At 32.8% G+C, this 19,194-nt stretch overlaps 1 protein-coding gene across 1 annotated transcript in view; it reads left to right on the forward strand.

The window, feature by feature from the left end:
• Nucleotides 1-14,580, forward strand: part of SCN9A (sodium voltage-gated channel alpha subunit 9) — a 78,747-nt gene extending 64,167 nt beyond the window's left edge. The window contains exons 19-26 of the mRNA XM_045835956.1: nucleotides 791-964; nucleotides 4,079-4,201; nucleotides 6,794-7,075; nucleotides 7,988-8,041; nucleotides 8,867-9,004; nucleotides 10,958-11,062; nucleotides 11,878-12,148; nucleotides 13,388-14,580. Of these exons, the coding sequence (XP_045691912.1) occupies nucleotides 791-964; nucleotides 4,079-4,201; nucleotides 6,794-7,075; nucleotides 7,988-8,041; nucleotides 8,867-9,004; nucleotides 10,958-11,062; nucleotides 11,878-12,148; nucleotides 13,388-14,580 (2,340 nt within the window). The remainder of the gene's footprint in view (nucleotides 1-790; nucleotides 965-4,078; nucleotides 4,202-6,793; nucleotides 7,076-7,987; nucleotides 8,042-8,866; nucleotides 9,005-10,957; nucleotides 11,063-11,877; nucleotides 12,149-13,387) is intronic.
• The last annotated feature ends 4,614 nt before the right edge of the window (nucleotides 14,581-19,194 follow it).

Consider the following 19,194-nt stretch of genomic DNA (forward strand, 5'->3'; position numbering starts at 1 on the left):
ATATTGTTCAAAGTTGAAAGAGAAATTTCTAATACTTTAGACCTGTTCAAGCCAAAAGTCATTTTCAGTGCCTTCAGTGAGCTCAGTTCTTTAAGTCTATTCAAATTATTTCCCAAGAAACCTGTGAGTGACCACAGTATCATTGTCTATCACTTTGGGACTGTTAAAGGTGCCACATCCATGGAATGAGTATAAGTGTGACTCATAGAGTTTAAGCTTTTATTGAATGATAAGATACTGTGCCAAATTCAAAGAAAGAAACCATTCTCTGTGTTCTATAGCCTACTAAGCTACTGCATGTGTTCATTCAGCAAACCTTTCCTTGCTTTCTGCTACGTTCCTTGAGGATGTACACGCATACAAGGCCTGAGGGAGAAGCTCCACATCCTGCCACTGGGTTTGAAGGGGAGTGCAGGGTGAGAGAGATGTATCAGAGTGGCTGATCCTGGAATCATGTTTTCAATTAGGTCTTATCCAATTTGAAGAGGATTAAAATGGGAGTCAGATGAGGTGGATATCCCTGAATATACCAAAATATCTGGGTTTTTCAGACCTTTATAAATAATTTCATTCTTTTATCTTCTTTCTCGTGACCTCTGGTGACCAGTGGCATGAACTGGTGGTGAGAAATCTAGAACTGGGTGTTAAATAGTAGCCATAAAACAGAAGAAGGTCAGCTGGCCCATAATAGTGTTATATTTCAGTGATTTTTTCATAAAAATTTTATTTCCTATTTTTGTTATGAATCACAAGCTTTCAGTTGTAATGGAAAATTTGATTATTTCCACAGGCTTTTGAAGACATATACATTGAAAAGAAAAAGGTCATTAAGACTATCCTGGAGTATGCTGACAAGATATTCACTTACATCTTCATTCTGGAAATGCTTCTGAAATGGGTAGCTTATGGTTATAAAACATATTTCACCAATGCCTGGTGTTGGCTGGACTTCTTAATTGTTGATGTAGGTACTTTGAAATTTGAAGGAGGATTTCTTCTTATGATTAAAAGTTCTGCAAAGCCTTTGCTAATGCTGTTTATTATATTTTAATTTTGGTTAACTTTTGTACTTTCAGGCTCTAGGTTTATGTTTTTTAGAAATATTAATATATCCAGTAGAAATATATCTGTGAAAAATATTAAAAGAGAACACTTTTCAAAAAATATAAATTCTTTTCTGTACCATTATAAGGTATAATTTATTCTTGCCTGTGTTTTCTGCCAGCAGAGATGTGATTTTTAAATATATATATATATATATATATATATATATATAGATATATACACACACACACATGATTTGGATATCATTCCTTTTAAAAATATGAACAAAATAAAAAACTGGAAGGTGGGAGGTAGGAATGGAAAAGGGTAGGGACACAGATAAAAAAGATAAAATATTGATTTTTCTACCATATAAAATTAGAAAATAAGGTGATATGTGTATCCACTTGCCTTATATGTTGGTTGAAAGTTATGTAAAAAATGGTAGTACTCAAGTACACAATTCTGTCAGGGAGAAGAAAAGGCATATAATTTCATAATATTTATCTCAGTCCCAATGATAAGGAAAAGCACAATTAGCCACAGCCCTTATCCGTTCAAACCAATTTAACAATAGCAGTGGAGCAGAAAAATTGGCATTAATAATTTCAAATAATAAACTCCTAAAGCTGCCAGTTACTTGGATGATAGGAAATATACAAGAATGCTTCAGCTTAGGATTTATTTTTAACAGAACAAAAATATTTTTTAGTCATCTTTTTGAAATAGTCAGGAAACAGATCCTAAAACAGCTTGTGAAATCAAGACATCTCAAATAAAAATTAATGGTACAACACCCATTATTGCAATTCATTCTTATTTAGTGCACTCTAATTATTTTGTTTTATATTCTGTTATATTTTAATAATATATAACAATAAATGTATTTATATGTGATAGTTTATATTATTTTTAAAAGGCTTTCTTAATTTATGACCTCAATCTCACAATATTATTTTTCTCAGAATAAATTATGTCCTCTCATGTTTTACTAATTTTCCTCGATTTTTCAAAATCTGATCTTTGTGATTAGAGAAGGAACATCCTATAACTAGTAATAGTTTTTAGAGTTGTTTTTCCATCTGATGTCTTGAATGAGAGGGCAACATGCAAATTTTTATAGTACTGACAAGTGCTCTAACATTCAACCAACAATTTGCATTATCAAACTTTACAGAAAAGGTAAATTAATACAGCATTACTCATAGACATCAACATTATAAGAAAGCATGGCTATAAACAGCAAAAATTATAAAATTTAGCCAAAACTAATCATATCTACTCAAAACTTGAGTTTCTCAACTGCTTTCTAAAGCTCCATAAACTCTTTCCTTTTTAGCAGCTCAATATATAAAATATTATTAGCAATAACATTCTTTGTTTTCTGTATAGGTGATGTGCAGAAAAAAAATTTTCCTAAGGTATACATTACACCTCATATGTTCTCATGCACTTTCTGTATGAGAAAAAATCTAATTTTTGATAGCTTATATTAATGATTTTGTATTGTTTTTAGACTCACCTTATATGTATATTTTACCTTGTTACCACCTATAAAAATAAATGGCAAGGTAGATACTTCTTTAATATAATAGTTTTAAAGAAAGGCTAACCAAAGTAAGAAATAATGGAAGGAATATAGGTTATTTCTCTTCTCTTAACCTATAAGTATGTTGGGTCTTTTAAAAGTTATTATAAAAGACTTAAGATATTCAAAAACCCTAGAATATTATAAACATAATTATTTTCATCACTCAGCTTAGGAAATAAAAGTTTACAAGTAAAATTGAATTTATTTTAAATTAAGAAGGATTTATATTTAATAACAAATTATTTTGTTTTGTATTTGAAAATATGAAGTGGTAATTCTCAATATTTAGGAATATGTAACATGCAGAACTGAGGAAGGGACATAGCTTCAACTTGAAATATTATTTAATATTTTGAAAAATGGTGACCACATATTTATATGTGTAAATATATATTACATATATGTTCAATGTAAAAAGTTTTCATGTGTGACACAGAGCAAAGTTGCATGAAATATTCTTGTTGGTGGAGATGCAAATCTAGGGATGCAGATTTGAGGGAGGAGCTAAAATATTTTTCACTTCTCAAAATTTGAGCAACATATCTAGTGTAGTTCTCAAAGTATGAGCCTTGAACCAACATCATTGGCACACATAGGTGGGACCTTATTATGGATGCAATTCTCAGGACTCACCCAATATCTATTCATCAGAAACTCTGGTGCTGAGACCCAGCAAATTCTTGCATCAAGCCCTCCAGGTGATTCTGGTGCATATTGAAGTTCCAGAACCACTGATCTGATTGGATATTCAGAAGATAGAATTGTGTGATTTCTACAGGTTTTTTGATTATTTGAAATTTATTTGAGCATTACTCATCAGTATACATACATGTATGCACAAATAGATAGATGTATATATGTGTATATATCTCAGTTCCAGTCTATACTGTAGTTCTTTTCAATAATTTGCACCTATTACATTCAATATCACAATACACTATCATGAATTATGATTTTTCAAATTGCTTTTGAATGTGTTTATACTAAAGTTTAGATTTATTTGAGTTAATTCCACATACTCTTATGACTTAGCTTTGGAATCCTGCCCTTTGTTGTGCCCTAGGTTTGATTTCAATAGAAATTTTGATAGTTGCTCTAAATGTTCAGAATTAATGTGCAAGTACATAACCATTGACTACCAAAGTGTAAAAGGTACATGTGATTTTTATTCAGATATAAGAAATAATGTGCTTCCCTTCTGTTACTTCATTTTATTTTGGTTAACCTTCTTTTAAACCATTTTCTTACAAAAGCATCCACCTTACCCATTCTTTCAGGCAATGACTAGGTGACTTGATATATAAAGTCACATACTGTTTTATGATATATAAAATCATACTGTTCTTGCTGAGTTGCTCTTAGTGATCTTTGAAACTGATGTTTCCTCTTTATGCTTTATTATGTCACTGAAATAATTAATGACAATTGTATTTTTTTCTATAGGTCTCTTTGGTTACTTTAGTTGCAAATCTTCTTCACTACTCAGAGCTTAGTGCCATTAAGTCCCTTCGGACCCTCAGGGCTTTAAGACCTCTAAGAGCTTTATCTAGATTTGAAGGAATGAGGGTAAGGAAATACTAAACTTCCTAACATAATATGCTTATTTTTAAATGGAGTATAAAAGAAGAAAAAATGGAGATGTAGAAATATGGACTGTTTCTATTTACACATACATACATATAATGAACTGGTTGTGTATATAATAAGTGTGGGTGCATGCATATCACACACAGTATTTCAGTGCATATTGTGTAACATAGAGTGAGTCAAATATTGTGAGACAAAGATCCAAATAAATAACTCTTCCCTTCTTAAATGAAAATCTTCCGTATGCCAGGGAATTCAAGGGAAGAGGACAGTCACTGTTACTCCTGCCAACACCTGTCATATACAAATCATCAAGGACTTGCCTGTATCAGGTGCTCAAATAATATTTTTTAAGGAACACCCCAGGGTATGGGGACATAAGAAAAATAAAGAAAGTGAAGTAGCATCAACCATTGCTTTTAATTTCATCCTTAAAACAAATATTTCTATAAAAGCGTCATTGTCTCCAAACTACACCTGAGAAAACTAAAGCTCTGAGCATTGCACTAGGCTGTGTAGTGCTGGAGAAGAGATTTTACAAAGACAAACAAGATGAGATTCATGACTACCAGCAGCCTAGTGGTAAGGGCTGTGTTAAACCAGCAAGTCCTTCCTAAAATACATGGAGGACAATGACCTTATTTTCTCTTCTTAGTCTATCTCCTTACCTGTTGCTGCTCTCCTCAAATTTCTTCTTTTCCAGGTTTATTATCCCTGTTTCCTCGTGTCTCTGTCCTCTAGGCCAGAATGCCTCTCTCTGCCCTGTTGCAGCCTTCATTCATCAACATAGCAGATAAACATCTTCCCATTCTTTTAAGCTTCAGTTAAAATTTGCCTTGTCTGTCTACCACCAGGCGTAATTACGCATCCTTTCTCTATGTTCAGACACACATAATCCTTGTTATGTTGCATTTTACTTTATTTATCTGACTTTCTCCCTACCAATAGTCTCTGAATGATTTAACACACAGATTAGCCTATCACTGCTTCTCTAAGTGTGCCCTACTGACCAACTGTCAGTGTCATCTGAGAACTGATTAAAAATACAGATTCCCAGGCCCCACCCCAGACCTACTAAATCATAAACTCTGGGACAGGGCTCAGAAATCTGAAGCCTCAGGTTAATATTAGAGATCTGTTCATCTAACAGATCTTCATTATTATTCCTGCCAACCTAATTATGACTGTCACCTCTACTGCTTAATGAAGCCAGTGTATGATGGACCCACATATATGAGAGGTCATGATTATACAAGAAATTCACAAATAAAATTCCAGTACTTTTTATCATCTAAGAATTGAAAAATTACATGTCCCATTTTATACAGAAAGATGGTATTGGAAATCATTGACATTACCTTCATTTTTTGAGAATTAGTAGAATGTTACAGTCTATCCAGAATTTAAGACTGATCCCTAAACTCAAGCAGACACTATATTCCATGTTAGGAACAAATAATATGCATTCCCCTACAAAATTACTTCTCTCAGTGATTAAGCCAGTCGATTATTTTACCATTTGCTTTGTTCTTTGTCTATAATAGAGGAGAATATTTTAATATAAATATATTTGGAAGGGAAAACATGACTATTTAGTTACATTTATTAACCATGCAAAAAGGAGATGTTTCTTCACACTGTTGATCATTTTGAAAAATAAATAATGATTTGAGGCATTTTGTAGTTAGCTTTCCTTGAGTCAGGAGGCTTTTGAGCTTATTGATTTTCACAAGGCAATGGCTTCTTAACAGAACAATATGTACCCATCTTCCTGCTCATGTTCTTTCAGCAAACAGTTAAACACCAAATATGTGTCAACTGCCATGCTAAAAAAGACACCATGGTGAATAGAACTCAGTGCCCCAAGCCTGGGTCAAGCCAAAGACCTGAATAAAGTTTTTTTTTTTTTTTTGGAGTTAGAATAATACATTTGAAAAGGTTGCTCTCATTCTGAAGATGAGGATACAGAAGTCCCAAGGTCTTAACTGAATTCACTTATCACACACCTAGCAGAATCAGTTAAATCTAATGGGTTCATAGCACTAAATGATTCTTAATCTTAACCAGTTTATACTTGCCAGTGGTTTCTCTCAATGGGAGAATGTTAGCACTGCTAATTCTGGGACTATGAGCCTTTAAATGTACGTTTTATTTGTTTTTTATGATTTACATTGATAAATTTCTTTTTTTTCTAGAGAATGCAGATTTTATGACTTCACCTTATATATATCAGGTTTTGGTTTATTATTTTTATGTATCCTTTTCATTTATTTAAGCTTTCATAGCATCTTTGTTATTTTGTTTTGTATTGTCGTTCATAGTCTCACTGTGTGTTCATCATGTGTTTTTGTAAAAATGTTGATCACAGGGTTCCTGCCTCGTTTGGTTTTGCTCGGCATACTACTGAGCATATAGTAGGTGTTCAATTAACATGTTGATTGCTTAACCTGATGTCTTAACCATTTAATGGTGGCTTTTCTAACTTCTTTAATTCTGCCTTATGTTTCGTTAATGTTGCCCATGTACTATTTTTATGGATCCTAATTGCTCTTTTCTTTCTTTGAACACTAGGTGGTCGTGAATGCACTCATAGGTGCAATTCCTTCCATCATGAATGTGCTACTTGTGTGCCTTATATTCTGGCTAATATTTAGCATCATGGGAGTGAATTTGTTTGCGGGCAAGTTCTATGAGTGTGTTAACGTGACAAATGGGTTACGGTTTCCTACAAGTCAAGTTGAAAATTATTCTGATTGTGTTGCACTGACGAATGATAGTAAAAATGTGCGATGGAAAAACCTGAAGGTGAACTTTGATAATGTTGGATTCGGTTACCTTTCCTTGCTTCAAGTTGTAAGTGACCCCTTTCATGAGTGCTTGATATTTTAGTGGATGCTGAGAGAAGTCATTATTTTAAGTAAACTATTAACTAGAAATTAAAGGTAAAGTACTTTGTGACTTTAAAAAGAGATTTGGTGTTGATTAGAATATTTGCTTATAAAATGAGTAAGAAATCATAGGTTATTTTGCATTCAAGAGTTATTAATTTATAATTAACTTGTTGGTGTCCTTTGGCCCCTCACCATTGGACCATCTGAATATTGCTCCAAAAATGAATAGTCATTTCTTTTGGACTTCCAGTCTTACACTACATGGGAATGAGAGGGACTTCCCACTAGCACAGAGAATCCTTAAGAAATGCAGATAAGTTGTTCCTTGCCTTTTTCATAAAGTTCTCCTCTAGCTCGGGAAAAATTAAAAGTTCGTGGGCACCCTGGTTGGTGTGACCCAGTGGATTGAGTACTGGCCTGCAAACCAAAGGGCCACCAGTTCAGTTCCCAGTTAGGGCACATGCCTGGGTTGTGGGCTAGGTCCCCAGTAGGGAACGTGCAAGAGACAACCACATATTGATATTTCTCCCCCTCTCTTTCTCCTTCCATTCCCTTCTCTAAAACTAACTAACTAAATAAATAAATAAATAAATAAATAAAATATTTTCTAAAAAAAATGTACATGTGCAAAATTTTCAGGCATTGTAATAACCTAGAAATAACTAACAAGAATTAAGATTTAGAATGTGACTGGAGAATGTATCCTTTTTTTCTTTTGCTTGACATAGTACCTTTATATTAAAGTGATATTTTGAAATATAGGAAAACTTAGTGATTTTATATTACTTAATAAATGTAACATTAAATGGACTAAAGTGTGGCTGCTTTAGAGTATGAGCTTCATATTCAGATTCTATAAATGTTATATTTACAGGCAACATTTAAGGGATGGATGGATATTATGTATGCAGCTGTTGATTCTGTTAATGTAAGTATTGGTCAACATAAAACTAAAATCTGTAATTTAAAAAGCTCCTTAGTTTAGTTTGGCTGTTTTCAAATAGTAGCTCCAAGGTATCCTTGGTATGTACACATAAGTTGAAAAACTTCCACCTAATAGTATGGTGACTAGGTATGCAGCATTCAGAGAAAGACCTTGACTCAAACGCATGCTCTGCCATATCATACAAGGTGTACAACTGCATTTAAGTGAATTACTTTACCTTTCTGAACTTGTTTATTGACTGTATACAGAAAAGGTAATTCAATGCCTACCTTATGGGATTGTTCTGAGGATCCCACAAGAAAATGCAAGTAGGGTACTTAGCCTGGAGATAATTAAGTGTTCAGTAAATATTAGTTAGCCAAAATTAAAATGAAATAACACATTTTATTCATAGTTTTTATTTTTATATTTTAAAGTGCCATGGAAGTGTTTATGTGAAATAAGTTCCTCACTAAGAAAGTTAAATCCAGTGAAGACATTTCTATAATCCAATTAAATATATATATATATGGTATCATCTCTTCTACACTTTTTTTCTGAAAATAAAAACATATTTAGGTCATTTTGTTACTAAATATTTCTACCAATGACTTGCAGATTTTGTTTATGTATATAGGAAGCGTGCAATAAATATTTAATGTTGAAAAATTTTTAAGATTGATTATGTTGAACTTCAATAACATTATGACTTCCACAAAGCCAAGTTCACCTAGAATAGCACTGTTTGGATTACTTTTTGAAACCATATGAAAAAGAAAATGATGAATGTTACTATCAACATACTGCTAACTCTTGTTAATTTTATAGGTAGACAAGCAACCCATATATGAATACAACCTCTACATGTATATTTATTTTGTCGTTTTTATCATCTTTGGGTCCTTCTTCACTCTGAACTTGTTCATTGGTGTCATCATAGATAATTTCAACCAACAGAAAAAAAAGATAAGTGTTTTAAGTTTCTTCCATTGCACTGAAAAATAGCAACAATTATTTTCCCAAAAATATAATGTGAAATTTAATTTTATATCAATTAGTAATTATCTTCATTAGAACTTTACTTATTTGTTTAAATAACTAGCCAACATACAGTTACAGATATGTTTAACCTCATTTATCTCTGCAGAGAAAATAATCTTCTAAGTCATAACTATTTTTAAGCAATATAACAGCTAATCAGGTTTTTTCAGTGTTTCTGTAGAGGATCGAATAATTAAGAAAAATCAGTGTGCTAATTTTTTATCAAAACACATTTTAGAGTACCTCTTTCATTCTGTGCAGAGCCACTGGTCTGTGTGCTATGTTTTGGGCTGGTGCTTGAGGAAGTAGAACATACACATGGCTCCTGAGCTCAAGGCGTTTGTATTAGAGCAGAAGAAATGATACATGCAATGCAAAATGAGATTTGCTGAGGATTGCTAGTGAGGCATGCCCCTGAGATTTCTGTTTCAACTATTGGAACATTCTGTATTCTCCTCTTAGTTTTAGCCCACCCTCCATTAAGTTGACAGCCAGGGTATGTCTCATGAAGGGGAAGGTGAACTCTGGACTTTGATTTTTACCTCTGATTCAGAATTCTCTCCCTGGTGTTTTCCTAGCTTTCCGTGGGAAGTCCTTGACAGGCTATGATACTGAGCCCCCATCAGTAAGCAATAAAAGATCTGGACTTCTCTTGACATTGATATGAAGGCTCTTCTCATGCCTATCAATAGATCAGATAAATACCAAAATTACATAAAGACTGCATATCAAATAGAGGAAAGGTAAATTAAAACTCTCTAAGACAAAAAGGAGAGCCTGGTTATTTTAGGCATTTGGCAATATACAGGCATTTGACAAGTACAATATACTAGGAAACCGAATATTACCTAATCCAGGAAAACTAAAGAGAAGTAATAACCAGATCATCTTGAACTCCAAGTTAAGTAAGGCATTCAGAATGAAATTCCCCAAATACATTCCTAATTATATGGATTATACTAATTTATTCCATAACTAAAAAGCTGATATTAAAGATCAATGTAGAACATGCATATATCTATAAATATTACAAATAATTTAAAGAAATTAGCAGACCCTAAAAAACAGGGAAAGCTTCTGGGCTCACTTGATGACATATAGGCTTTTACAGTATGAAAAGTATCAAAAACTTTATATAGATGTTGGGGGGGGTTATTGTTTGTTTGTTTTTTACTATTGAATCTTAAAGGTTGTGTAATCAATTTGAAAGTCCCTTAGGTCAGGGACCCTGGACTAGTAGTAATTTCCTCAATACATAGAACTCTATTATGCATTATGTTGACACTCCCAAAATTATTTAATTTGAAATTCCTTTATGTGGAATTAATAGCTAAAAAGTTTCTTGAAATATGCACACAGACATGTTATATATGTATCATATATTTTTCTCTGCTAAAGGAATATAGCATTTTAAAATGAATATGAATAAATATAAATCTAGTACTATTTTTACTACTGTTTTTGGCCCCTACTCTTCATAAGAACCCAAAATATTAGCCAAATAAATAAAAATATATTCAATAATTTTATTTCTTAAACTCTTTCTAATATGTTCATTATATAGCAATAAAATACTTGGCAACACAAATAGCAGATGAAATAAGATACCAGCACATATTTTAACAGCACAGGTTACTTCACCAAAAGAAATTAAGCCAATAATTATTATATGTAAGGCATATACTTTATATATACACGTTGCATTAAGTATGGAGAGTCATGTGGCTACACATACATAATCCTTTAAACAGGTTTTATGTATACCTACATTGCACATAATAAAATGTATTTGATTTGTGTATTAGTACATTATCAACCTATCTTAATACTCTGAGGAGAGATCTAGACAATGATTCTGGTTTTAACTAGATTTCTTACCTTGGAGGTCAAGACATCTTTATGACAGAAGAACAGAAGAAATATTATAATGCAATGAAAAAGCTGGGATCTAAAAAACCACAAAAACCAATACCTCGGCCAGGGGTAAAAAAAAAACATATATATATATATATTTATAATGTATAAGGAATTTAATATATAATATAAATTTTCAAATTATTTTTAATTCACATTTAATATGTAACTATTTCTTAGACATGACTATTTTGAATTAATTTTGAAAATTTTTGAAAAAATGTCTAATATTTTGAACAAAAGCCCTTATAAAACTTAATATATGTATTATTCTTCTTTTAAGATTTTATTTATTTATTTTTAGAGAGAGGGGAAGAGAGGGAGAAAGAGAGAGAGAGAAGCATCTATGTGTGGTTGCGTCTCACGTGGTCCCCACTGGGGACCTGGCCCGCAACCCAGGCATGTGCCCTGACTGGGAATTGAACCAGCAACCCTTTGGTTCACAGCCTGCACTCAATCTACTGAGCTACACCAGCCAGGGCAATTCTTAATATTCCTTCTTATTTTTATATTTTTCTATAAAAATAAGAAATAATTATATATGCCTTTGCTTTTAGCTATACAACTTACTGCTACAATGGCCTGTAGAATAGCAAAATAATTGTACTTTTGATTAAATATAACATACTATGGTGGATAAATTTAAAAGCCAATGTTAGTATACAAGTCTAACTGAATACTGGTCTGATAAACTGAAAGGTAACAACAAAAGGTTTCATTTACTCTGATTTTGATGTATAATTATATTTCTTGTAGAAAGCACAAACCAGGGATAATCTATGCATGTTATCAAGACAGATAGATACCTTAAATTTTTTTTTACTAATATTAGTGGACACTGTCAAGTTTACTCTACATTTTATATTATTGTTGTTTATTTGCAGAATAAATTCCAAGGATGTATATTTGACCTAGTAACAAACCAAGCTTTTGATATCACCATCATGGTTCTTATCTGCCTCAATATGATAACCATGATGGTAGAACATGAGAATCAAAGTAAATACATGACTGATGTCTTATACTGGATAAATGTGGTTTTTATTATCCTTTTCACTGGAGAGTGTGTGCTGAAACTGTTCTCCCTCAGACATTACTATTTCACCGTAGGATGGAACATTTTTGATTTTGTGATTGTGATTATCTCCATTGTAGGTAAGACCATTTATTAATCAGATTTTCATTTTGAATAAAACCAAACTCTACACATGCTCAGAGAAGTCTCCTCTTTCTTGAATATAAATTTAATTTTAGTAAGTTAGGAAAATAAAAGAATGAAGGAAGGTTAAAAACACAACTATAGAAAAAAATAAACCCTCTGTGTCAGAATTCCTTGGTTCGCACTACAGTCCTCAGAGTTTCAAGTTTTCTACTTGTTGGAAGTACTTAATACCACTTGATCCAGTACTTGATTTCCAAGATTACCCTTCACAACTGTAGCAACTTTGTCCAATCTAGGTATGTCTTAGAAGCCCCACACAGAATCTGAGATCACTTCCAGTTTCAGAGCATATTAGCACTGCCCTTTGGTTAAAGGTAATATCGATAGCCAGAATGCCAGTGAGTCTTTGTAAAAATTCTTCCCAAATTCAAAGTAAAGTTAGGGTCTCAAGAAATGCCATCTTTATTTCTTATGGCTTTTTACTTAACAAGTCTATAAAATATAATTGTTTCTCAACCAACTTCAGTCATGTCTCTGAATCACAGTACATGATTTTATACTCTGTTCCCTTTTCATTCCCATAGCAATTTTTTTATTCATTTGTGTTTTTTTTAAATTATCTATGCATTCCTTATCCAGAATTTTAAGATTGCATTTATTTCATAATTATAAATTTTAGACAAAGAGAAATTGTGGAGATCACAAATTGGAACTAACATAAAATTCTTCACCCTGTGGTTATTTTGACAGAATACAATGATAAGAAATTATTTAGTTGTCATTTGTATGGAAATATTTTTATTATAAAAAGTGACTAAAATAGATTACAAAAAGTGCTTATTTAACATGATAATATTCATGCATGTCTGCACATATGGGTGTGCTTATATAGAAAACTGGAGTATTACTCAACAAAATATTAACAATAGTTATAGTTAATGATACTTCAGAATATTTATATTTCCTTTTTAGCATTTTACTGTATTGCTTGAATTTTCTACATGAGTTGATATTACCCTTATAATTAAGAAAATTATTTTGGAGGGAGAAATCAATGTCTACAAACTTAGTGAAGGAGATAAAATGTCACTTCGGTTGTTATGAAATCTTTCAATAAAATGACGGTCCTGAAATCATAAGAGATAAACTGGCAGATAAAACTATTTAGGGTCAAGATTTTCTGTAGCACGGAAATTTAAATACTGCCTATTCATCCCCTCCTTCCTCACCAGGTATGTTTCTGACTGAGCTGATAGAAAAATATTTCGTGTCCCCTACCCTGTTCCGAGTGATCCGTCTTGCCAGGATTGGCCGAATCCTACGGCTGATCAAAGGGGCGAAAGGCATCCGCACACTGCTCTTTGCTCTGATGATGTCCCTCCCTGCATTGTTTAACATCGGCCTTCTGCTCTTCCTGGTCATGTTCATCTACGCCATCTTCGGAATGTCCAACTTTGCCTATGTTAAGAGGGAAGCTGGAATTGATGACATGTTCAACTTTGAAACCTTTGGCAACAGCATGATCTGCCTGTTCCAGATTACCACCTCTGCTGGCTGGGACGGATTGCTAGCACCTATTCTTAACAGTGGACCTCCGGACTGTGACCCTGAAAAAGATCACCCTGGTAGCTCAGTTAAAGGAGACTGTGGGAACCCATCTGTTGGGATTTTCTATTTTGTCAGTTACATCATCATCTCATTTCTGGTCGTGGTGAACATGTACATTGCTGTCATCCTGGAGAACTTCGGTGTCGCGACTGAAGAAAGTACTGAACCCCTGAGTGAGGATGACTTTGAGATGTTCTACAAAGTTTGGGAGAAGTTTGATCCTGATGCCACCCAGTTTATAGAATATAGAAAACTCTCTGATTTTGCAGCTGCCCTGGATCCTCCTCTTCTCTTAGCAAAACCAAACAAAGTCCAGCTCATTGCAATGGATCTGCCCATGGTCAATGGTGACCGGATTCATTGTCTTGACATCTTATTTGCTTTTACAAAACGTGTTTTGGGTGAAGGTGGAGAGATGGACTCTCTTCGTTCACAGATGGAAGAAAGGTTCATGTCAGCAAATCCTTCTAAAGTGTCCTATGAACCCATCACAACTACATTAAAACGAAAACAAGAGGATGTGTCTGCTACTGTCATTCAGCGTGCTTACAGACGTCACCGCTTAAGGCAAAATGTCAAAAATATATCAAGTATATACATAAAAGATGGAGAGGAAGATGATGATTTGCCCCATAAAGAAGACATAGTTTTGGATAACGTGAATGAGAACTCAAGTCCAGAAAAAATAGATGCAACCTCATCTACCATCCCTCCGCCTTCATATGATAGTGTAACAAAACCAGACAAAGAAAAACATGAAAAAGACAAAACAGAAAAGGAAGACAAAGGAAAGGATGGCAAGGAAGGCAAAATATAGAGCTTCATATTTACTGCACTTTTTACAGGCTGCGATGGTGATGTATTTGTGTTAATAAGACTCTTTTAAGATAGTCTATGCCAAAACTTTTAATCAAAATATTCTCCAAGTCAGTGCAGTCACTAGCTCTAATCCCCTAAAACAGGTGGGCAGTGGTAGCAGATGGCTATTTATGCCCTGGGAAATAAATCTGTAAGAGCTGTAAGAGTAACTCTATAGGGATTATGATTACAGCAAGGGTCATTTAATTTTATTTGCTTTTAATAAATTACAATGCCATGTAGAAAATGCTCACATCTGCCTTGTCATCTTTTCACAGGATGGTAAACACTCATGTCTCCCATACAAATACAAAGATACACACATGTATCTGTCATTTGGATATCTATAAAAGTGTTTTGCCTTGGCTTTGCGATGAAATGCCCTGATAGAAGGAATGGACATTTGTAATGAGTGTTTAGTTAAAACATGTTGGTGTTAGTGAGCAAAACTCTTCTATCCATGTATAGAGGTCATTCTATGTTTTGAGGTGCTTAAATTTATTCTATATTGCATCAGAACTAATTTGTATATGCCTATAAAATGCTATGGAATTAAAAACATATGTAGTTTATTCATTTCAACAAATATTTTTCATTTCTCTTGACTCATGTAACAAGCAAAATTAAGATTTACCTGTAGAGTATTATGCTTTATTGCCTGTCTTTTTTATATCTTTCTTAGTTCACACAACCACAGAACATGATAATTTATTCTAAGTAGGTATGACATCCCTCAAAAGAAAGAATGAAGATAATTTTAAAAGAAACAACTGATGAAAACTGTATTTACTATTACTTATATAATCTAACACCAGACTATGCTGTGATACCAACTTTTAATCTCTTTTGTCACATTTTTCTGCTTTCTCGTGCAGTATTGTTTAGTCATCCTTTAGCACTAAGCAAAGGGATAGTTCCCTTCAGTGAAGTGCTTTCTGATATGCAGGTAGCTATTTAATACCATTGTGCATGTCTGAACAGACCTTGACCTGGGCACAGTATTTACTGCATCACCTGTACAGCATCCTAAATGTGTATGGCAAGTGTTCAAGTCATCATATATGACAGACTTTCAGCTCAGACTTGTCTTTAGTATGAATGAAAAAGGTTTCAGCTGGGATTCTTGCCAACTTGCTTTCTTGCCACTTAATTTACTTTCCTAATTTATACAAGCAACCCTTTTAGACTGCTGTTCTTTCATCTAAAAGTGAGGAGGATGTCACTTTCTACTTAAAATTCCATGACTATGAGGCATATTATGTGTCAATCAATAAAGTATCCTGAGCTTATAATTACGAAGCACATATTCATTTTGCTTTAGCTGATGTCCTCCTACCAAGGATTATAAATCTAGTTTTTAAGAGATTCTTATTAATAGTGGCTTGAAAAGAATGGCCATGGCTCAGTTTTTCATCAGTTTTGTTTCAGGAATATGAGGTCTTTCTTCTATTGAGCTATACATGTGCAAGCAAAAATTGAGTTATGTAAGGAGAAAGTAGTTTCATTTAGATATTTTGGGAGTTTTCAGAGCAAACATCTAGAAGATATGTCATTCATTTGCCTTTTTAAATTACAAACAACATGAATTATATTTCAATAACAAATACTTGAACAGATTTTTTGTTGTTTTAGTTAGTTAAAAATAACGGCGATTTAAACATACCTATAGAAATGAAGATATATGGGTAGAGAATGAGAGACAGAAAGTAAGAGAGACTAAGAAACATAGGTGTGAGAATGTCACACAAAAACAAAGAGGAATTTCCACAAAACTTCTTGTCTAGAAAAATTTTAAACTGTGATGTATTTTACACCATCAGTGAAAGAGATTATCACTTGTAGACATTTGTCCTAAAATACATATGGAATTAGATCTAGGGCCACAGATTCTTTACACCTAGGTTCAATCATTCATCTTTGGTTATTTGAGATACTTTTTAATACAATATAAAAAGTACTATGCAGTGTTTTCCTCAACTCTGTAAAACACTGCATCAGATACTTTCTAAGCCTGTTGAAAATACATTTGATAATTTAATTAGGGAACCAGACAAAATATATTGCATTTGTAAGATTTTTAATACATTAAATTAATAAATTAATGTCACCTTAAATTTGAATTAAGTTCATCCTGGTTGTTTTAAACATATATAAATATAACTGCATTTTGCATATTTATAGACTGTAATATGAAAAAATATATGGTAAGCAGGCTTATGTGTGATTTACTATTAATGTTTATATATTTCCTAATTTCTAGGTAAAATAAAAATATTGGCAACTGATTCCTCATCACAGTTTCTTCTTAGCACTTGAAAAAATACAAAGTTGTTGTTTTTCCTGTTTCGTGATGAATTATAATTTAAAAAATATATATAACATACTTTGATTTTGTACATATACACATTTTCCAAAAAGTGTCTCATTTTGACTTTTTAAGAATGTATTGACTCAATTAAGAACAATATTTGGATCCCAGAGCTCATTTAGTGCAGTGTAAGCTTGAAGAAAAATTTGGCTTCTCTTCCCTGTAGGGTTCTGTTTTGTACTGATTATGAGCTACCACTTCCCCCCCCTCCATCAGGCACTGTCACACTAGCACCTAAATTACATCATCACTGAACTCATTTCACCTAATGATGGAGAATAGCAGTTACACTATAAGTTTTAGTTTAGAATAAAATAGAAGCAAGCAGATTTGAACACAAATGCATACATATAATTTGGATAAACATGGGAAAATTTCATTTTACTTTTTTGATTATTACATCATTTGCAAAAGATATAAGTGACTTGTGGGCCAATTCTAAAATGCTGATTGTTAAATCTCAACCCAAAATGTTCAGCATGATTTTATAGAACTTTGATAGCTTTATTAAAAAGAGTTAAGATAAAATGCATATGTAAATAAAGCAGTTCTAAATATACATTTTGGAGAAATGTTAATAAAAGTAATGAAATGAGGACCAGCTATATTAGTTAGAATGTCCAAGTAATCGGCTTGGTTTAGGACCTATGTATAGAGACCACCACATTTTTAAAATATTGGTAGTTTATTATGTTATGTTCTTAAAGAAAATAAGAATTGCTTCACAAAAATAAATGAATAGCCACAAATATAACAATACAATTTACATAGAACTCTTTACAAATTTTATACATCTATGGATGCTCATATTTGAGATTGAGTTTGTCATGTATTATACTGCAATTATATTTGAGACATACACATTGTACTAGAATCTATAAATAAAAGTCATCAGAAAAATAAAGTTACATTTTCATGTATTTTCTGTCTCTGTGAGAATTTAAGGGGATAAATTCAGTCCATCCCTAAGTAAGTTGCAGCTACTGATTGCTTTTTTAAAAAATTGAAAGATTAACAGTTTCAAATGTCCTCCATAAGAAGTCATGCAGGATAAGGAAGACGGGAATAAAAAATACAGAGTTCCAAAGCAATTCACTGAAATCCATGACAGAATTTGTGCCAAAGGGAAAAAAATTGAGGCAAGTGAAAATATACCAACATTTAACCACACAATGAGAGTACACATTGTGTGTGTGTGTGTGTGTGTGTGTGTGTGTGTTGATAGCACCGTAGTATGGCATACATAATGGTGAAGGGCTTGAACCCGAACTTTATTAGGGTCCCAGTTAAGCCCTGATTCTGAGTGTCCTGAATACATTGTTCACCCAATACACACCTCAGCTTTCTCATGTACAAGTTGGAGATAATAGTTCTATGTCATAATACAGTCCTAAATATAGAATGAGGAAATCCATATGAAGCCATTAGAACAATATCTGAGAACACAGGATCAAGAGTTTATGTTAGCAATAGTACTTAGTGTGGCCATCTATTTGCCCCTTAAAAACATGGTTGCCTGGGCTACCTGTCACACAGGAACATAATGCACTGTCAGTCAATGTTCAGTATAACAGTATGTTCTCTCTTGTATATGGCTTTGTGTGAATATGGTATGGTACTCATACATCCTTTTCATATGTAATAAACATTTAGTGATGGGATATATACAGCAAAATGTTTCAAAATGAGCTATTTTTGATGTTTCTGAACTCAACATACTAACATGGGGACACATGCATATTACAAAGGTTTAGGTTATTTCACAAAAAAATTTTGAAGTTGTAATTCCTATATTTAGCTAAATGACAAATCCAAATCTCTTTTATTTGAGGAGGAGACAAAAATGACAATACACTAATGATGATCAATATCAGAGAGTAATATTATATTGGTGTTATACATCATGAATCACATATATGTTATATGTCTTGAGTTGTCTTATTATAATATATTCTGTTACCTACATTACATATTATTTTGTGAGAGCTGGGAAGACAGTATCAGGATGCTCTACCCTCAAAAGCTTCTTCATATTTGGTCATAACTTAAGACTTCAGTTTGTGCATATTATTTTCCTATAAATTTTTATAATTCTAAACATACTCTAGCCGTATGTTTATTAATTTAATAATTTATTAGCTGTTTTGACAAAGAAAAAACACTCAGGAGCTAATCTTTTGTTCCTGTTAGTTTTGTTTTTGGGGT

The sequence above is a fragment of the Phyllostomus hastatus genome, unplaced genomic scaffold, assembly GCF_019186645.2.
Source record: "Phyllostomus hastatus isolate PE091 unplaced genomic scaffold, TTU_PhHast_1.1 phas_contig_1, whole genome shotgun sequence".
Classification (NCBI taxonomy): domain Eukaryota; kingdom Metazoa; phylum Chordata; class Mammalia; order Chiroptera; family Phyllostomidae; genus Phyllostomus; species Phyllostomus hastatus.